This window comes from Rattus norvegicus, chromosome 14 (assembly GCF_036323735.1).
Source record: "Rattus norvegicus strain BN/NHsdMcwi chromosome 14, GRCr8, whole genome shotgun sequence".
NCBI lineage: Eukaryota > Metazoa > Chordata > Mammalia > Rodentia > Muridae > Rattus > Rattus norvegicus.
Genome location: NC_086032.1, coordinates 82421814 through 82441467, shown reverse-complemented (window position 1 = coordinate 82441467; position 19654 = coordinate 82421814). Strand labels below are relative to the sequence as shown.

General features: G+C 48.9%; 2 protein-coding genes across 8 annotated transcripts in view; one reads left to right on the top strand and one right to left on the bottom strand.

Annotated features, from left to right (window-relative positions):
* Limk2 (LIM domain kinase 2) overlaps window positions 1–19654 on the top strand; it is a 125500-nt gene that overhangs the window by 68288 nt on the left and 37558 nt on the right. For 4 of the 6 annotated variants that reach the window (XR_595861.4, XR_010057358.1, XR_010057356.1 and 1 more), the window contains 2 exons: window positions 5731–6039; window positions 7324–13380. The gene's annotated coding sequence lies outside the window, so the exon portion shown is untranslated. The remainder of the gene's footprint in view (window positions 1–5730; window positions 6040–7323; window positions 13381–19654) is intronic. The other 2 variants (XR_010057359.1, XR_010057360.1) reach the window with 1 other exon arrangement.
* On the bottom strand, window positions 1207–13153 carry Pik3ip1 (phosphoinositide-3-kinase interacting protein 1). 2 transcript variants are annotated; one of them, NM_001395158.1, is made up of 6 exons: window positions 12955–13153; window positions 11992–12108; window positions 11795–11914; window positions 10588–10800; window positions 10417–10495; window positions 1207–2781 (listed from the first exon to the last, which is right to left on the bottom strand). In NM_001395158.1, the coding sequence occupies exons 1-6, from the start codon at window positions 13022–13024 to the stop codon at window positions 2577–2579; spliced, it is 804 nt and encodes a 267-aa protein (NP_001382087.1). In that variant the 5' UTR covers window positions 13025–13153; the 3' UTR covers window positions 1207–2576. The 2 variants fall into 2 exon arrangements, with proteins under 2 accessions (NP_001382087.1, XP_038947934.1); XM_039092006.2 differs by lacking the exons at window positions 11795–11914; window positions 11992–12108; window positions 12955–13153 and adding an exon at window positions 11427–11566 and having other exon boundaries at window positions 1214–2781.

Below are 19654 nucleotides of genomic sequence, written 5' to 3'. Positions count from 1 at the left end.
ACATGGTCTGCTGGCCACTTTCATGTAACTTATCAGGGAATTCTCGGTCTCAATCCCTCTCCTAGACAGCAAACCTTCAGAGATCATAACATGCACTTGAGGCAGCCCTTCTTGGGAGCAGGTTGATGCCCTCATTTTAGGCCTGCAAAGCTATTAGGCCTGACTCTCAGCCGCTGGCCCAGTCCTGGGGGTGGAGGGGGGAGTGGAGGGTTTTCTGCTTCCAAAGCTGTTGCACCAGACCAAATATTGCCAGTGTTTGGTAAGGTCCTGGGCACGTGCGCACATGCACACACACACACACACACACACACACACACACACACACACACACAGCCCCACAGCCCCACAGCCTCTGCCAAGTGTGGTGGTGTGTGTTTATAAGTCTGCTTGTGAGATACAGAGGCTGGGGAATCACTATGAATTCAAGGCCAGCCTAGTCTACCTAGTGAATTTCGGGCCAGCTGTGGCTTCGCACTAAGAGCCAGGCCTAACAGCTTTTGTGGGGTATGAGACCCAGCCAAAATGGGCTTTTCTATAAACCTAAAGATAATTTCTCCTAAGCATCCTGTGATAGAAGACTTCAGATGAAGAGTAGAATGTATGTTTGGCAGTGTTGATGGCACACTTGGTCCCAGCAGGGGCAGGTGCATCCCTGAGTTTGAGGCCAGCCTTTGTTACACAGAGAAACCAAGAATGAGATAGAATACAGTCCCTAATCTCATCTGAGGCTCCCATTGCTGGACTTGAGTGTGTGCAAGGTCAGCCTGGCTGACGGACCTACAACGTAAGCTGTTGCTGAGGTCTACTGTCAGAACTCAAACACCAGTCCTGCCTTCCCAACCCCCACAGCTCCCTCCTCACCCTAGGCACAACCTACAGGAGCGGTCATGCCCAAGGGAGCCCACCCACCTGCCTGTTTCTCCCTTGGCTGCCGACTGCCCATCTGTCCCTGACCCCTGACAGAGGCTGTTAGGAAGGTTCATCCTAGCACCTCGATGCTCTACCTTGGAAAGGAACTGAAGGGGAGAAGACTTAAGGGAGCAGCAACCCCTTGTGGCTTCAACTCTAAGCTAGTCATGGTGACCTTGACATTCGGTTTCAAGCAGTTCAGCTATCAATACCTCCCAGGGACTGGGCCATCATGACTGAGAAGGCAAAGAGGTACAAACGAGGTGTTTGGGGGGCATTTCTAGCACCACAGAAACATGCCAGGTAAAATCATGATTGTATTTATATAAGTCGAATGCAGAGCAATTTGCCACAGTTCATACACAGGTGTCAGAATGAGGTATATAAAACATACAGAGAAATACTTTCATAGGAAAGTAGGAAGTTGTTCAGTTCTCTCCCACAGTCAGCACCACCGTGGGAACCCTGAGGTCCAGGCCCCCTCAACAAATGGCTCTAGAGAGCAGCCTGGTGAGGCCTGCTCTCAGTGTCAGGAGTAGAGGGGCTCCTGGTGGGGACACTGCCAAGGCCAGGAGACTGGGCGCTCTCGGCAGGACACTCAGAAGCTGCTTTTCCCTCTCTGGAAAACCCTTTGGGTCCTTCCCAGTGTTTCAGTGATTGTTTTGTACCAGTTACACCCTTAACCTTGTGGAAGGAGCTGTCCCAGGCCTTAGGGCTGCCTGCAAGCCAGGTTGGACTACAAAGCCAGCCCCACCCACCGTGCCTTTGTTACCCAGCCTCTGGCTTAGTCTTGAGGCTCACCTTTCAGATGCAGGTCACTAGACCCTGAAGTATGTAATTCCCAGGGTTGGCTGGCTATTTTCTTATCAACACAAAGTGGAGAGGTTCCTCAATCCATCCCCGAAAAGACAAGTCTGGATATTCAGATCTACTGCGTGAGGCTGAAGGCAGAAGTGGGCCCTTCACCTAAGTGGAAGGTTTAGTGCAATTCTTCCCTTTCCTTACAAAACAGGAAGGGACCCTTGGGCCCAGGACCAGCCCACAGTTGTCAAGGCACATTGCTGCCAGCAAGTGGGGCGTGCCCAGCAGTCCCCATTAGAACCCACTTGCAGCCCAAAATTCTAGCTTTAGTACAAATTCATCTCTGGTTCTTAGAAGTCAGAAGGGACTTCCAGCCAAATATTTCATTCATTCATATACATCTATATATTCACATGAATATATATGTAAATATATAGTTTTGTTTTTTTAATGCTTGACCTTAACTATGAATAACAGTATATGCCACTCAAGTTCCTGGATGGCAAAGGCAGAGACTGAGACCACCTTCAGTTTATAGCACAGAGGAGCCTTAGCGAGCTCCCTGTCTCCCTGGCCCAGGCAATGTGGAAGCCCTTATTTGCCACAGCACCACTGTGGCCGCTGTGCCAGTCTCTCTCCGCAGGCAAATCCTGCTCTAAGGGATAGAAAAGGAGCATTGATAGGACCCTCCCCAGCCTCGCCCTTGATGCTACCTGCTGCTTCTTGTGTCATGAGGAGTCACATTCCCCCCGAAAGAAAAATGGGATAAGGTTTTAACCACAACACAAAATGTAGCTCCTCCCAACTGCAGGAGGGTGGCTTGTCCTGTACCAGTGTCTATGTGGGCACCTGCCCACTGCAGGGGCTCAGGCCCCGGGGGTGCCAGCCTGGTCAGTGAGGAGGGTGCTGCCCTCCTGCACATCAGCAGGAGTCTGGTTGCTGTGCACAATGATGGTCTTTTCGTCCATGATCTCACAGGTGGGGTTGGTGAAGGCAGACAGGGGCAGGGTGATTCGTTGCATCTCCCTCTCACACACTTTCTGCTCATGTTGCTCTTTCAAGTCCTTCCCCCTGTCAGGAAAAGAAAACATTCAGGTTATGCTTCTAGCATGGCTTTGCTCCATTAGCCTTCCTGAAGTCTGAGCAGGGTCACAGTGATCACCTGACCAAGCCAGGACTAAACCAGCCCAGGACAAAGACGTCCTACCGGGCTGCCCACTCATCTCTGCTGGCTGCTCTGTCTTGGGTGCCTGCTGCATGGGACTCAGTGGGGACAATGTACAAGACAGAAACGAGATAAGACGGGGCTTTGCTTTCAGCCCAGGAGTCCCAGAGACCCAAAGCACTGTTCCAGCTTCATCCCATCAATGCACATGTCCAAAAAATGAACCAGACCATCCCGTTACAAGACCTGCCTTCCTGGACTGCTGAGATGGCTCAGCAAGGGAAGGCACCAACCGCCAAGCCTGACAGTCTGAGTCCCAAAGAGTAAGGTCTCAAGTAACATCTCACGTGTGTGTGTGCACACGTGTGTGCCCGTGTGGAGAGAGAGAGAGAGAGAGAGAGAGAGAGAGAGAGAGAGAGAGAGAGGTGTCTCACTTCAGTCTCTGTTCAGCCCTAAGATATAGTTACTTTATTAACCAAAAAGCTGGGTGGGTGGATGGCTGGAGAGATGGCTCAGCAGTTAAGAGCACTGACTGCTCTTCTAGAGGTCCTGAGTTCAATTCCCAGCAACCACATGGTGGCTCACTGTAATGGGATCTGATGCCCTCTTCTGGTGTGTCTGAAGACAGCTGCTATAGTGTACTCATACAAATGAAATAAGTAATCCTTTTTTAAAGTTAAAAAAAAAAATGCCCAGCCCAGAGCGTTTAAGAAATGCTCCAAGGTTACAAGATAGACTCCAACAAGTCCATTGGGCTCTGGCTGCTCTTAAGAGAAGCTGTGACCCAGAGTCAGCCCCTATGGCATGGTGGTACAGGGATTCAAGCCTAGGTCTTCTAACCCCACATGTGGGCCTTTCCCACTGGAACCCTGCCTCCTGCACTATGTCCACCAGACTGCACGCCAGAACCGGTTACCCAACCTAGGGCATATCCTTTGAAGCCAACAACTTGGGCTCAGCTCAGGGAAATGCTCTCATAAGGTGACAGGAACCAAGTCGGTGACTAAAACCACACAGGTCTCAGGAGTAGAGACTGGAGCAATGCAGTGCAGGCGGGAGCGATCTTCTAGTGAAACCCCCACTCAATAAACCCAAGAGCCAGATGACTGCAGAAGCAGGAAGATGAGGTCGGCACAGGTCGTGAAGTCACTCAAGAACACTGGTGTTCATCAACTGTTGCAACAACAAGTTCCCAGGCAAGGGGAAGGACTTCAGCCACCACTGCAAGGAGGTGCTGGAGAATGTGACAGATATGTGGACCCCGAGAGCAACAAAAGCAAGAAGTCTTCCAAACCAGTCAACCAACTAATCACCGCATTTCTGCCCATTCCCGGCAATGCCGTGGGGACCCCTTTCTGCTCCCTGCCTTGCCTAGACCTGCCCAGTGCAACTGAAATAAAATGCTGTTTGTTTGTTTGTTTGTTTTTTGGTTCTTTTTTTCGGAGCTGGGGACCGAACCCAGGGCCTTGCGCTTCCTAGGCAAACGCTCTACCACTGAGCTAAATCCCCAGCCCCTGTTTGTTTGTTTAAAACAACCTTCCCATTGGAAGGTCACAGGAGACTGATAAACTCATCCTCCTGTGGTACCCACCTGGTGACCAGGACAACCGCATTTCTCAACATGGAAGGCCAGGCCTAGCCTATGCTTCCTGTTAGCACCTTTGCTGGATATTAACTCCCACCTGGTACACTATTCACGGAGAGAGGGTCTTCTGGAATAAGCATCCCCTTACTCATAGCTGCAGTCATCATCCATCAGTTATGATTGACTGCCATACAGAAGGAAACACCTCTCTGTGCAATATAAAGCCATGTTCTTCAAGAAGGCTCATGGAGGCAAAAATCTGGAAGGTCTGGGTTTAATTTTAGTAAAGGACCCTCCTCCCCAGCTAGCAGTGATTCACAAAAATAATGCATTTAAGCCAGGTGCTGGAGACTCGGGCCTTAAATCCCAGCACTCAGGAGGCAGAGGCAGGAGGATCTCTGTGAGTTCGAAGCCAGCCTGATCTAGAATAAGGTCCAGGACAGCCAAGACTACACTTAGAAACCCTGTGTAGGGGCATCTTTTAAAAGAGGCTAAAATTCAAAATCTACCAAAAGGCTGGAGGAAGAAAGCAAGCCGGGAACCCACCACTTCCAGAAAAGCTACCCAGGCACCAGGAGTGTTCCACCATCCAGGAAGAGAAGCATTGATTAGCTGCACCTATGATGGGTGCCACGCCCCACACATCCCTGCCCTCACTTCTCCCTATTTCCTACATGCAGAAGCCTGGCTTTCCCCTACTCCCTCCCCTATGGAGCATGCGTCTGTATCCTGCTGAGCAGCTGGTAAGGCAGGCTTCACCACACACAGTCTATATAGGGGCCAAATCAGTTTGTATTAGTAGCGGGCTGGAAGAGCAACCAAGGGTAAAGGAAGCAGCCGCTGTGACTTGTCTGGATGGGCCTCATCCATCCAGGAGCCTGGATGAATGCCTGATCCCACGTGCCTGGGGCAAGCCCTGCCTAGGAATCCTGGAGATGCAGTGGCTGAGGCTGCCAGGCCAAAATGACCATTAGGCAGCCCAGCACCCTCCCACTGCTGTGGGGGCAGGGGACAGTCTGGCTGCTGTCTGGCAGCCAAGACAGAACAAAGGCTTACTCACTGACTCAGCTTCTCTCCCAAGGGGGTGGAATGGTGTTGCCTTACTGTTTTCCCTCCCTTTTTATCAGACTAAGAGCTCCCTGCAGAGCTAAAACAGCACTCAGCAGGGACAGGGAGCAGGCACAGCCAAAGGCCTGGCTGCACCTCCTGGCCTAAGTTACCAGGACAAAGGCCCCAGCCTGATTGAGTCCCCTTCCACCCCCACCTCTAGCTCTTCTTTCCAGGAGGAAGCCTTGGGAAACCCACCCTTCCCAACCCTGGGAAGCTCCATCAGCCAAACCCTGGGGCACTACAGAGTTCAAGACTTGCAGGAATTACTGATTGCTCTGGGTCTACATGCAAGCTGGGCTCGCCAGAGAGAAGAGAGGTGAAGAACCAGAGCTGCTGCTACCTGCCTCTATGGAAACAGAGGCCTCTGCGGCTGATTCCAAACCAGAAGCCACGCAGTGCAACTCTGCTGCTGCTCTGGGCAAGTTTTCCAAGGCGGTTACTGTACAGGCGCACAAGCGAATCCCCAAGTGTACGTACACTGATTCTACCCTCACAGGACGCCCACGTGCTCTCTATCACCTCAGACCAGAGAAGGCTGCGGGGGGGGGGGGGGGGGCAGAGGAGAAAGGAGAGAGAAGGGAAAGAGAGAGAGAGGGAGGGGAGAGAGAGGAGGAAGGGAAGAGGGAGGGAAGAAGAGAGAAGGGACTGGAAGGGAAAGAATGAGGGAGGGAGGGAGAAGGGGAGCGAGGGAGGACGGGAGAGGAAAGGAAAGAGAATGAGGGAGGGAGAGAGGGAGAGGGGGTAGAGAGAGAATGAAGGGAGAAAGGGAGAGAGAGGAGGGAGGAAGGGAGAAGGGAGAAGGAAGGGGAGAGAAGGAAAAAGGGAGGGAGGGAGGGAAGGCGGGAGTAGTGTTAAACCACTTGTCCTAGCAAGAGAGGGCTAGGAGTTAAACCAAGCCATAGTGTCCTCTAAAGAAATGTCAGTGCTGGGAGGGTTCGACCACTCACAGCTGACCTAATGGGAAGCGGGAGGCCCATTAAAGGTAAACAGTGAGCCTAATGTGTGGCATCAACAATTGGAGGGGATTCTGGAGTAAGATCTTGGGTTGTTCGTTTTTTTAAATTTCTAAACAAAGTCATTCTTTGAGACTTTTCTACTGCCCTGAGCAGTTTAAATTTAGATGAGGCTACGGGGTTCTGTCCGGCGCTCTAGAGATAACTGACGGTATTTAGATATATCTCCCTGTCCAGCCGGCCATGCTGGCTCGTGCCTCATGCCTGTAAATCCCAGCACTCAAGAAGTCTGAGGTATAAAGATCAAGAATTCCTGGCCACGGCTCAAGAGATGGCTCGGCAGTTAAGAGCACTGGCTGCTCTTTGAGAGAACCCAGGTTTGATTCCCAGCCCCCACATGGCAGCTCACAACCTTCTGGGTATGCCCGCAGTGCAGACCTACATGCGAGAAAAACACCCACACAAACAAAGTAAAGTTTAACGAGGCCGAAGAAATGGCTCAGTGGCCTAAGAACACTAGCTGCTCCTTCACAGGAGCCAGACTAGAACCCCAGCACCCACATGGTGATTCACAACCATCCATAACTCCAGTTCCAGAGGGTCCAATGCCTTCGCAGGCTTTTGAGGACAGGGTGCACAGACATACAGGCAGGCAAAACCCACACATAAATAGATAGGTAGTTTCAGGCCAGTCTGGGCTAAAGAGTAAGAACATATCTGAAAACAAACCAAGAAACACTCACACAAATACATACGGTCTAGATTGGGTACCAAGAAATGATATAGTTTAACTCTTCTAGGTCTCAGCTCCTCGTTGGGAAGAGAGCTTCAAGGCCGGTGACGAACTGGGTAAAAAAAGTCGTCTGAGGAACGCATACAGCAGGGCCTGACTTATCAAGGAAGCATGAAACCAACAATGGGCCTGTGATTAGCATCTGATTACTGTCCCACTGCTTATGTGCGATGTTTGTGCAGGGGAAACGTCCACATTTAGCAGGCATGATACCTGCCAAGCAGGGTGGTCTGAAATGGCATTGAGCTTACAGCCCTTGCCCTGATGACTGTTCCCTACGGGTGGGGAGAGGGGGAGGCTCGGAGCTTGCTTCTAGCCCACATGCGGTTTCCTGTTGTACAGGTTGTTCTCAGAGCCTGTTTGCTAAGGAAAGGGGTGGTCCGGAGGTTAGTGACAGGGAGTCTGGTGACTTAGTGCCTTCCCCCTGTGTGTACAGCAAAGTTCCCTCAAGGTCACATGGCAGCCCCATGACAGCCTAAAAAAAGTAAAACTAAAAGAAAAAGGCCTGCTGGCCTCTGCACCTGGCCCCAGCTGAGCCTGGATTAAGAGCAGTTAGTACATGCTTCTGAAGCTCTGGAAACTGTCATAAGATTGGAAGGCAGCCAAAGGCTGTCCAGAGGCTGAGGAACATGGGAAAATCTCAGGGCTCAGTCCAGCACGGTTTGGGTCAGTGGACTGCACAGGCAGAGAGCAGCTATACTGTTTTCTTCAGAGTTTCTACATGAACAAGTAGGTGTCCCTGGACCTGCAAGTCATCGATGCTTCTGAGGACCATGACCTCAGTCTGGGAGTTAGGATGCTCTCTCTCAGGTCAATCTCGGAACCTCTCTGCTCCCTTGACTCACGGGGAATCAGAGACACCCGTAAAATCACCTGTTCATGCAAATGGTAGGGCTGGGATGGAAAGGAGTACAACCCCAGTGCCCATTTCAGAAACAGCGCTGCTGTCGTCATCCCTAACTCCCCACCTGATGGATAGACCGAGGCTCAGAAGAGCTAAGTGGTCAGGTGCTCATATCCTCTGGACAAGCACACCAGCGACTGTTCATGGATCGCTCGCTGTGGGCCACACACCAAAGCTAAGCAGCCACCAGCCACACACCCTCCCCATACACCCTCCCCTCCCCGCAGGACCGCTCTGGACTGGTAACAAGAAGCAACCCGCCCCACTGCGCCACACGGACGGACGGACGACAGCTTGTTCCACCATATTCTGAACCCGTAACCACGGGCAGAGCGCCTATTCTCTTGCCTCGAGTTTCCTCATCTGAGAACTGGAAAGAACACCAGTTTTATCCTCTAAGAGTGATCGGGACCGTAATCTCAGCCCTCGGGAGAAGGGAGCAGGATTCAGACTTCAGACTTCAAGAAGCCAGGCTTGGTGATTTAACACTTTAATCCTAGCAACCAGGAAGCAGAGGCAGGCATTTCTCTGAATTCAATGCCAGACTGGTCTGTCTAGAGAGATCCGTGACAGCCAGAGTTACAGGGTGAGTGAGACCCTGTCTCCAACAGATCAAAACAACAAAACCCCAACCTCGAACAACAACAACAACAACAACAACAACAGTAAGAGTTCAAGGCCATGAGAGCATGCCACCTCTGTAGCAAAGCCTCGCCTGCCCCTTTCCATCTGCAATGTGGCTGGCTCCAAAACCTCTAAGAGCGCCTCCGGTTTAGAAAACAATGGCTGAGACAATTCAACACACTTCAGACATGGCTCCCACTGCTCAACACGCTTCAGACACGGCTCCCACTGCTGGACAACCAAGCCCACTGTACCACTTCTCTTACAGGGAGGCTTCTCCCATCAGAGCAATACAGCTGGTTCGTGGGGCTGGAACTCATGCCGGATTTTGTCCAAGAACACTCGGTGTTGTAACAATGGTTTGTTTTTTTTTTTCTTTTTTTTTTTTTCTTTTTTCTCGGAGCTGGGGACTGAACCCAGGGCCTTGCAGGCAAGCACTCTACCACTGAGCTAAATCCCCAACCCCGTAACAATGGTTTTGATTCTTAGAGCCACACGTCACCAGTTGTGACAGACTTGTCCCATGGGGCTGCAAGTTTGTCCTTGCTTCCCAAGCAGTCTCTTGCACTTTCATATCCGGTAAGAAGCGGCCTTTTCCCTAATCATTTCTTTTCTTCTCCCTACCCTAGAGGACACCCCACTGATACAATTTAAGCCCCAGTGGGAGACTTCAAGACCAGGGGCTAGGAACCTTTCCTAACAGTGGAATGTTTTGACACGTGGTCTCACTCTGTCTTACAGATGGTGGTAACTCACCACCTGTCTGCTCAGATTAAAGATCATGTCTTGCTTTTATTGAGGTTTTACTTGTTTTTCTTTTGGTCTTTTGGAAGCAGAGCCTCTGTTTGCAAACTTGTAGACCTCCTGCCTCAGTCTCCTGAGTTCTGGGATTAGAGTATGTATGAAGCAGGACACCTATCTTAGGAACAGAATTTCAAAACTCAACAAAATGGGGCTGGGGAGATGGCTCAGGGGTTAAGAGCACTGACCGCTCTTCCAGAGGTCCTGAGTTCAATTCCCAGCAACCACATGGTGGCTCACAACCATCTGTAATGGGATCTGACACCCTCTTCTGGCGTATGTGGACACAGTGACAGTGTACTCATATAAATAAAATAAATAAATCTTTCTTTAAAAAAAAAAAAAACTCGGGGTTGGGGATTTAGCTCAGTGGTAGAGCCTTGGGTTCCGTCCCCAGCTGGGGGGGGGGGGGACTCAACAAAATGAATCTCTCTTCCTTCAGAGCATGATGAGGAGGGCTCAGAAATCCCATTCCTCAAGGGGTTGAGGCAGGATTATGAGTAAGAGACTACCCCTTCAAGGTCAGTCAGGGCTACAGATGGAGACCTTGTCTGGGGGGGTGGGGGGTGGGGGTGGGAGGAATCAGTATCTAAGCCCTTAACCTGAGAGACCAAGATCACCAGGCAGTGACGAAGGCCAAATCTCTACTCTTGGACTGGTTTTGCTTCCTTCCATACCGTACTTCCTTTTGAAAGACACCAAGAAGATGGTCTGATACTGTATCTCTTCCTCAGCCCTATTCCGTGGGAGTTGGGAAAAGAAACTACCCACCTCTTGTAAGTGTAGCCCAAGACGATGCCAACTCCAATAGCGATGATAATTACCGTCATAGTAACGCCCAACACGTAGCCTGCAAACGACAGGACATGAGGTCCCGTTAGCCACACCCTGGACCAGCAGCAAATGACATCATCTGTCGAATTCTGACACATGCAGCCATACCCAAAGTTCCCAGGTCTTTTTTTTCCTTGGAGTTCATCCTCACACGCTGACTGATCCCGATCACTGGCTGCACCTCTGCCGCCTCACTCCTGGCTGGCAGGGCGTTAGCAGGAGGGAACACCTGTGTCTCTTTGTCACCGGGCACACCAAACTTCTCTTCCAGCTCCGTTGTAGAGGACGGTGGTGGTGGTGGTGGTGCTTGGGAAGTGGTCTCTGGTAGAGGTGAGGTGAGAAACAGGTCTCATCAAGGACTGCCCTAAGTGCATTCTACAGTCAAACCTGACCTGACCTGACCTGACCTGACTGTTGGGGATGTTACAGGAAGGGTCAGCCCTAAAATGCTCCCCTAAACTGTTATCAAATCCTGCCCTGGCGAACACCTGAATTAAGGACCAGAGGCAGGAGCATCTCCATGAATCCCAGCCAGTCTTGCAAGCCGGGGCTACAAAGTGAGATCCTATCACAAACACAGAAAGAAAAAAAAAAAAAAAAAAACTTCTCCTGCCTTAGAGGCAAAATCAAGTCTGAAAGGGTTGCACTGTGGTTGGGATGTACCAGGCAAATCTGAGGAAATGGTCTCAAGAAACAATAGCCTCTCTCCTGCCTCCCACTTGTCTTATCAAGTCCTTGCAATCTTCCAACACCCAGCTGGGCTTGCCAGAGGGTTTCTCCAGTGACTGCACGCGGGTCTTCACAGCAGGAGACAACCCACACTGAGTGCAAGATTCCTGCCAATCCCAATGTTAAGGGCTTAACCTTGAGAACTGTCTTAATTTAATCCTAGAGAATTGTCTTAGTTTTCTTAAGTCTAAAAGCTTTGAATTCAAATCACAACACACCCATTGCCTTTGGCAGGTGGTCAAACTTCTGGGTGACTCAGGTCCCTCACACAGCTTCTTCCCTGAGACTGTGAGCTGGGGACGCTACACACAGTAAAGGCTGGTGGAGCGCTTTGCGGAACGAGCGAACTGCCTCCCACCGTTGTTTACAAGTGCTCGCAGAGGATGAGCTCACTCCGAATGCTGCGGCGGCCAATGGGCTTTGGGCTCCGCGGCCTGGAGATAGCTCTGACCAATCGGACCGCGCGGGGGTGGAACGGGGCGGGGCCGGGGTCGAGCAGCCGCACGTGCGCCGCGGGTGTAACCGCTGCTGCGCTGCTCGGCGCACGGGACTAACGTCCCCTACCCAGGGGTCCCAGGGCGGGTACCTGGGCAACGCAAGTCCTCGCAGGGCCGCTTTTCAGGGACGCCAGTCTCGCTGCTGATGTAGCACCAGGGCCCACGCGGATCCTGGTCCGGGTTCCGGCAGTAGTTGTGGTTGCCGGGGCCTGGGGTGGGGAGAAGAGGCGTTAAGGGCCGCGGCCGCCGCCCACCAACCCCGCCCGTCACCCCGGCGTTCACTCACTGGGCTGGGCGAGCGACTCGCCGCTGCCTTGCGCGGCCAACCAGTTGAGGCAGCGGAGACCCGGCGCGGGCGAGGGCTGGTCCTCCCGGTACAGGTGGCCGTTGTCCCAGAAGCAGCCTGTGAGGAAGAGGAACCCACCCGGGACCCTGAGTGCGGCTCTCTGGCCCCGTGGGCGAAAGCCCTGGGTACCTCAGAGAAAAGCGGAGAGCTTGAGTCATGCCCCTAGCGGCGTCTGGTCCACAGATAACAACAGTGAGATTTAGCTTTAAAAAAAAAAAAAAAGAAGAAGCTTGAGATCGCTGCACAAATGCAAAGGGTTGTTACTCCTGGACTTGGGACTACTTTGAAGGTGCAGGAAGCCTGGCTGAGGTCCTTCTGTGGAGATGACGAGTTTAGTTCTGGGCAGTCAGACATGGAAGTCATCCCAGTGTTGAGAAGTCAATGTTACATAAACTGACGTTCCCTTCTCCACGAATACAGCCACCTTCTGCTAGTTTAACAGACACCACCGGCTCCCAAGAGAATTTCACAAAAGCCTTTGACTCAGTGAAGCAAAAGATTCAATAGAGACTCCAGCTGAGGGAGCCTGCCACATCTCTTCAGCTCCCACTCCCCTCAGCAGAGAGCCACAGGAGGAGCTGCAGAGGGGAGGTTTGTGCGCCTGCCACACTATACAAATGGACTTTAAAAGGGTAGGACTCTGGGGAGTAGAAGAGATGAATTCCCAAGCTCCATCCACTCGTGTAAAAGGAGAGAGAAAGAGAAAGTGACTACTTGTCTTTGTTCTTAATGGCAAATATGGAGCTGCAACGAAGGAGAGAAGAAGGCTTTCGTAGGATAGCAAGAAAAGCAGCCAAAATCTTCCTTCCCTGTCAGCCTGGCCACATTTGGGAAATCTGGGGGCTTTAGCCGTTCTGCTTCATTAAGTTGCTGCAGAAAGGGAAGAAAAAAATGTAATCTCACCTCCAGATCCATAGGCTTCTGCCAGAAGCATGTTGCTGAGAAGAAATGTGTGTACCCAAGCCAACAGCATCCTCGCCTCTTCCGGCTTGCAGGTGACTGAACAGCCAGTGTCCGAATGGGGTCTCCTTGGCAGCAGTTTTGTCTTCTAGTTCCCAGCCTTGCAGTCAGACCGGCCCTTATTATGCTCTTCTGGTAAACAGCCTCTCTTTAGAACTGGGAGCTTCCCAGCTAGCTTGCTGCAGCCGAGGTGTTTTTCAGCTGAAAGGCGCCCCCTGGGTCCTAAGCCTCCTAGACCTTACCAGATCACTAACCCTGAGCCAAGAGAGGAACTCAGCCAAGTGGAGAGTGGCAGAGAGGTTTTGCTTAGCAGCAGATCCGTGTGAGACCTGCAGGACTCCATCCCCAGAGCTTTTCTTTTCCATCAGTGTGAGTACCGAGTCATTATGTCAGAAGGCATCGTGGAGTGGGGTGGATTAGGAGCCCCTAGAGCACTGCACAGTTGTAAGAGAGGATGCTGATTGCAGAAGCAGGAAGAATTTAAGACCACATAGGCGGCACAAATGAGTATTATTTGTCTGGAAGCAATATATTTAAAGTGTACTTTGCCAGGGCCAGTCCATCACATTCCTTTACTAACATTCGAGGTTTGGGGTATCCATATATAGTAGGAATACCGAAAGGGTATCTTTAGTGGAAAAACACGTTACACAAGCATTAGATTCGCTTAGCTATATTGTAAAATCCACCCTTTCTACCAGCCCAGTATATAGGAACTCCCTATATAACTCCCCTCAGCCAGTATATAGGAAATCCAGTTACAGTAATTTGTATCCTTAGTTAAACCACATCTGCACAACTTGGGGCTTTTGGAGTTAGGGAAGGGGAGGCGCTTCTTCTGTTTGGCTGGCAGCTGAAGTTCCCCAGCAGCCTCAGTAAACTGAGAGATAGAACAGAGTGGTTTGCCAAGACTACCTTGTGACTCGGGCAACACCAAGAATAGAAGTGGGAGACTGTTTTATCTTGCCACAGTGTAGGGAGGGAAAGTAACACGACTAAATAAGTTTTATGGCCTTTATCATAGTGGAAAGCTAATGCGATTCTAAGTATGAGAAGTGATTGAACCCTGATGTGTCCTTTAAAAGAATAAGGGTTCGTTTTTATTTGTGTCTGTGCTCAGGAAACCTTCAGGGCCTCTAGAAATGGGGTGATGGCAGAAGTGGGATGATGGCTAATGTGAGCGATGGGAGCTCAGGCCACCTCTTCTGGAAGAGCAGCAAGTATTCCTAACCTCTGAACCCACCTGACATGCTTCTTAAAAACATTATGTCCGTGGGGGGAGGGTTGGGAGGGGAACACCCATAAGGAAGGGGAGGGGGGAGGGGGATGTTTGCCCGGAAACTGGGAAAGGGAATAACACTCGAAATGTATATAAGAAATACTCAAGTTAATAAAAAAAAAAAAAGAATACTTTGAAAAGTCAAAAAAACAAAAAAAACATTATGTCCGGACTGGATAGATGGCTCAGTGGATAAGAGCACTTGTTGCTCTTGCGGAGGTCATGAGTTCAGTTCCCAACCCCTAGCTTAAGGCCATCTCTATCTAGTAACAGTATACACAGCTCTGTCTTCTGACCCTTACCTGGGGCACATACATACATGCTGGCAAACACATACACAAATAAACATCCCCCAGAAGAGAGTGTGTGTGTCTGACACATGGTGTGCGGTGTATGCCCATGTGTATACATAAGGAAGTCAGAACAGGATGTCTTGCCACCGGGGTTGGGGATTTAGCTCAGTGGTAGAGCGCTTGCCTAGGAAGCGCAAGGCCCTGGGTTCAGTCCCCAGCTCCAAAAAAAAAAAAAAAGAACAAAAAAAAAAAAAAAAAAAAAAAAAGGATGTCTTGCCACCCTGAAAGAGGGTTTCTTACTGCACCTTCAAGGGAGGCTGGCCAGCCAGTGATCCTCCTGGCAATACTCTCTGGTTCTGAGGATCCCCCTGTCTATGCTCTCCAGTGCTGGGTTGTAGGAACACAGAACCACGTTGGCTTTTAATGTGTGTGCTGAGGATTTGAGCTCAGATCTCCCAGGAGCAGAGCCATGTCCTTTTAAAACATGTCTTCAGTTGATAGTGTGTTTACCTAACATTCCAGAAGCCTTGTGTTTGATCCCTAATGCAACATACTGAGTAGGGGAGTGCCAGTCTGTGATCCCAGCTCCAGAAGTGGAGGCAGGAGGATCAGAAGTTCAAGGTCATCCTTGGGTATGTATATAGGAAGTTTGAAGCCAGCATGGTCTACGTAAGACCCTGTTTAAATTTTTTTAAAGTTTTTAAAGTTTTAAAGTTGTAAAATTAACATTTTTGTTAATTTTACAAATACTTATTTTTGAAAACCTACTGCATATTAGCTAGTATTTTTAGATACTGGACTTCATCTTGTGAACAAAATATTTGAATTTGTATCCTCATGATTAATTGAGCTTCAATTCTAGTTGGGAGAGGCATGATATTTAAAACATCAGTATTATCAGAAAAGAAAGTAATACAAGGTGAGAGACAGACAAGTGGAGTGTGCTTAACTTGATGAAGAATATGTACAAGCTGGGAGCAGCATGGCTGGCTTAGGAAGGGGAGGCAGGATGGCTGTTTACCACACTAGATTGTGGTCTGAGTCTGGGAGAGCAAGGTGGACTAAAGTCACATGCAATAGACAGATTTACTCAGAAAATTTATACTCTGAGGGTTGAGAAGAATCACATGAGTAAGGTGTTATCACAAGGATAAGCCACAAGTCACAAAAACATGTTTTTCTATAGAGGCCATGAATGATAACAGCTGAAGTCTGCTCACTCCCATTTGCTACTCTTGGGAGCAGCTCAGAAGCACATTCCAAGTGCAGTTCTGTGCTTTGAAGAAACTGAGCTCTCAAGACTCTTATTTTCTGGAGTTTTCTCTCAAGCACTTGGAATTCTCACATGACTCCATTCTCAGACTCTGTTCTGATAGAGGATCATGAGACACTTACCTGGGCTACACATCAAGTTCATGTCTAATCTGAGGAATGTAGTGACAACTTGTCTCAAAATGAAAGTAAAGGATAGCGCATGGCTATGGGGTGCCCACAGAAACCAGAGGCGGGCGTTTGACAATATGCTTAGCAAAAGTGAGCTTCTTCATCAGCAAAGGTTCTTTGAGGTTGCCCCTCAGCACCTAATCTAATGCCCCTCAGCAATCTAATCTAATGACTCAGAATAGGTGCTTCTGTTGGACTATTTTTCTCCTGAAGAGAGAGATCACTGTTACAGCTAGTCAGCACTTATCGTTTGCAGAGTGTCTACCACGCAGAGTGTACACCATGTGTAGATAGATGCCAGTATGTCTCCATCAGAAACCCCATGGGATCTGACATCCTCTGCCGGCTCCATGAGCACCAGCACTCATATCTCCTTAGCATGAACATACAGAAATTAAAGAGTCTTAACAACTAAAGAACAACATGGGACCCGGTATGTAGCTCAGTGACAGAATGGTTACCCAGCATGCACAGGGCCATAGAGAGTTCCATTGAAAGGACTGCAAATCCAAAACTATACACCAAGCATACATGAAATGGAAGCCCATACTTTTAAAGAGACTGCCTTGCGATTTGTATATTTTGACTAAAATATTTCTTTAGCAAGATTCATAAAACTGTTGCCTGCGCTTGTTTGTTTAGACGGCAATCTTGAAAGGATTAGAAGTCTGGAATAACAGTTCATAAAATAATACAATGCCACATGAAGGAAAGTTCAAATGTGCATGCTCAGAAACAGACTAAAACATCAATAATGAAGACAGGAGTATCTGTGCGCTCAGCCCCACTGCATTGAGCTGGGTACCAGACCTATTAGAATGTGCATTTAAAGGGCTGAGAAGGGGCTGGGGATTTAGCTCAGTGGTAGAGCGCTTACCTAGGAAGCACAAGGCCCTGGGTTCGGTCCCCAGCTCCAAAAAAACCAAAAAAAAAAAAAAAAAAAAAAAAGGGCCGAGAAGCCCTCTGTCTGCTCATTTTCATATAGACAGGGTTTCATGCTAGCCTTGCATTCCTGGTCCTCCTGTTTCCACCTCCCAAGTGCTAGCCCACAGGCATGTGCCACCACACCTACAACTACAAATCTTCTATTATTGGGTTGGGGGGGGGCGGGCACTAAATCATGCTTGATAAATTAGTTACAGGGGGGAAGAAAATATGAAAAAAAAAACTAAAAAAATTTAAAATTGTAGCTTTTCATGTTTTCTAGGTAGTGCTCCTAAGACATAGCACTGAATATAATACTGTTAAGTTTTTGGGTGTTTAATTTTGAAATAGGGTCTCTCTACCTAGCCCTGGCTGTCTTGGAACTCACTATGTAGACAAGGCTAGTCTTATACTGAGAGATATGCCTCTTCTGCCTCCTGAGTGGTGGGAAGTTTTTGAAAAAGAAAAATTAAGGGGTTGGGGATTTAGCTCAGTGGTAGAGCGCTTGCCTAGGAAGCGCAAGGCCCTGGGTTCGGTCCCCAGCTCCGGAAAAAAAGAACCAAAAAAAAAAAAAAAAAAAAAAAAAGAAAGAAAGAAAAATTAAGACCATGGCAACAGATTATGGAGTGGTCAGAAGTTCAGACCTCTAGAATGGCAGCAAGGTCTCTTTTTTTTTTTTTTTTTTTTTTAAAGATTTATTTATTATATATAAGTACACCGTAGCTGTCTTCAGATACACCAGAAGAGGGCATCAGACCCCATTACAGATGGTTGTGAGCCACCATGTGGTTGCTGGGAATTGAACTCAGGACCTCTGGAAGAGCAGTCAGTGCTCTTAACCTCTGAGCCATCTCTCCAGCCCCGGCAGCAAGGTCTCTTAATCACTGAGTCATCTCTTCAGCTTTCCCACCCAAATCTTTAATGTTTGAAATAAAGGAGAAAGAATAACTGTGTGAGAAGAGGGGTTTTGTAAAACCTTTGTAGGATGGACTCTTTAAAGGGAAAGTAATAAAACAACAAAGTCACTTTCAAAAACAACATTCCACTCTGGAATTGAGAAGAGGCAGAACTTGGAATCATTACCCTGCGTTTGAGGAATAAAGGGAAGAGTAAGTTCCCAAATAAAAGTGAGTTTTGGTTTTGAGGCTGGATATATAAAATGTAGCTTTCACCTGACAAAGTGGCACACATCTTTAATCCTAGCACTCAGAGGCTGGTGCAGGCAGATCTCTGAGTTTGAGGCCACCCTGGTCTACAGAGTGAGTTCCAGGACAGTCAGAGATACATCATGAAATTCTGCCTGAGAACAGAAAGGAAGGAAAGACGGGGCCGGGGAGGGGGAGGGGGAGGAGGAGGGGGAGGGGGAGGAGGAGGGGGAGGGGGAGGAAGAGGAGGAGGAGGAAAAGGAGGAGGAGGAGGACCACATAGCTTTCCCATTAGTGAGAACATGTTTTTAAGACCAGAGCCTATAAACTTGGCTGCTCAACTTGAGGTAGTTGGTAAGTACAGACCACTGATATTTAGATTTTTATCACTTTTTTAAAGTTAGGTGTATGTGTGTAAGTGGGGAAAGGGTTTGCCCATGAGTGCAGTGCCTGAAGAAGCCAGACGTATCAGACCCTCTGGAGCTAGTGTTACAGGTGATCAAGCACTGATGATGTAGGTGCTGTGAACTGAACTCAGGTCCTCAGCAAGCGCAAGGCATGGGGTACGCTGACAGAGACTATAGGCATAGGGAATGAAGGAGCCATATATCCCTTGTGCCAGAGATCAAAATGATGCCTTTTAGCAAGTAGGGACTATCTTCTTAAGTCTCTGAGGGAATGCTGACTTGTCTAAATGCCAGACTTTGGGAAAAGGAATTTCTTGGAACCAGACAAAAATATTTTTGTCCTCCCTTCACGGTCCTGGTATTTCACTCTCTTCCTTTTTTGAGATGAGGGATTGCTGTGTATGTCTGGCTGACCTCAGATTTACAAATATCCACCCTGCCATTGAGTCTAGGGCCTCAAGTACGTGCTTAGCAAGTGCTCTGCTCTGAACTGTAGTCCCAGCCCTCTGCCGTCTTTACTCTTTCTGCTAACCCGAGAGCCATCCTCCACGTGGGGCAACTTTTCTCTTTTATCAGTCTGGTTTTCTTCTGGCATCACTTTACCTCTGCTCTGTCATATAAACTATCCTAATTACAACTTCCTTCTCCGCACTGCCTCCACCTTTCCTCCTAAGAGATGTCCTTTAGAGGGTTCGTATGTCAGGAAGGACTGATAAAGGTCATGCACCTTCACATGTGCTTTTTATATAGTAAGAACTTCTGCTATTGCTCCATTTTACCTAGTAAAATGCTCAAGAGAGAGAAAAATATCAAACAAGATCATAGGATAAACTGTAAACTTCTGGTTCAGTGGGAGACCCTGTCCTTTTTTTTTTTCTTCAAAGATTTATTATATATAAGTACACTGTCACTGTCTTCAGACACACCAGAAGAGGGCATCAGATCCCATTACAGATGGTTGTGAGCCACCATGTGGTTGCTGGGATTTGAACTTGGGACCTCTGGAAGAGCAGTCAATAATCTTTATTTTTTTTTTCTTTTTTTTTTTTTTTTTTTTTTTTTCGGAGCTGGGGACCGAACCCAGGGCCTTGCACTTGCTAGGCAAGTGCTCTACTGGTGAGCTAAATCCCCAACCCAGCAGTCAATAATCTT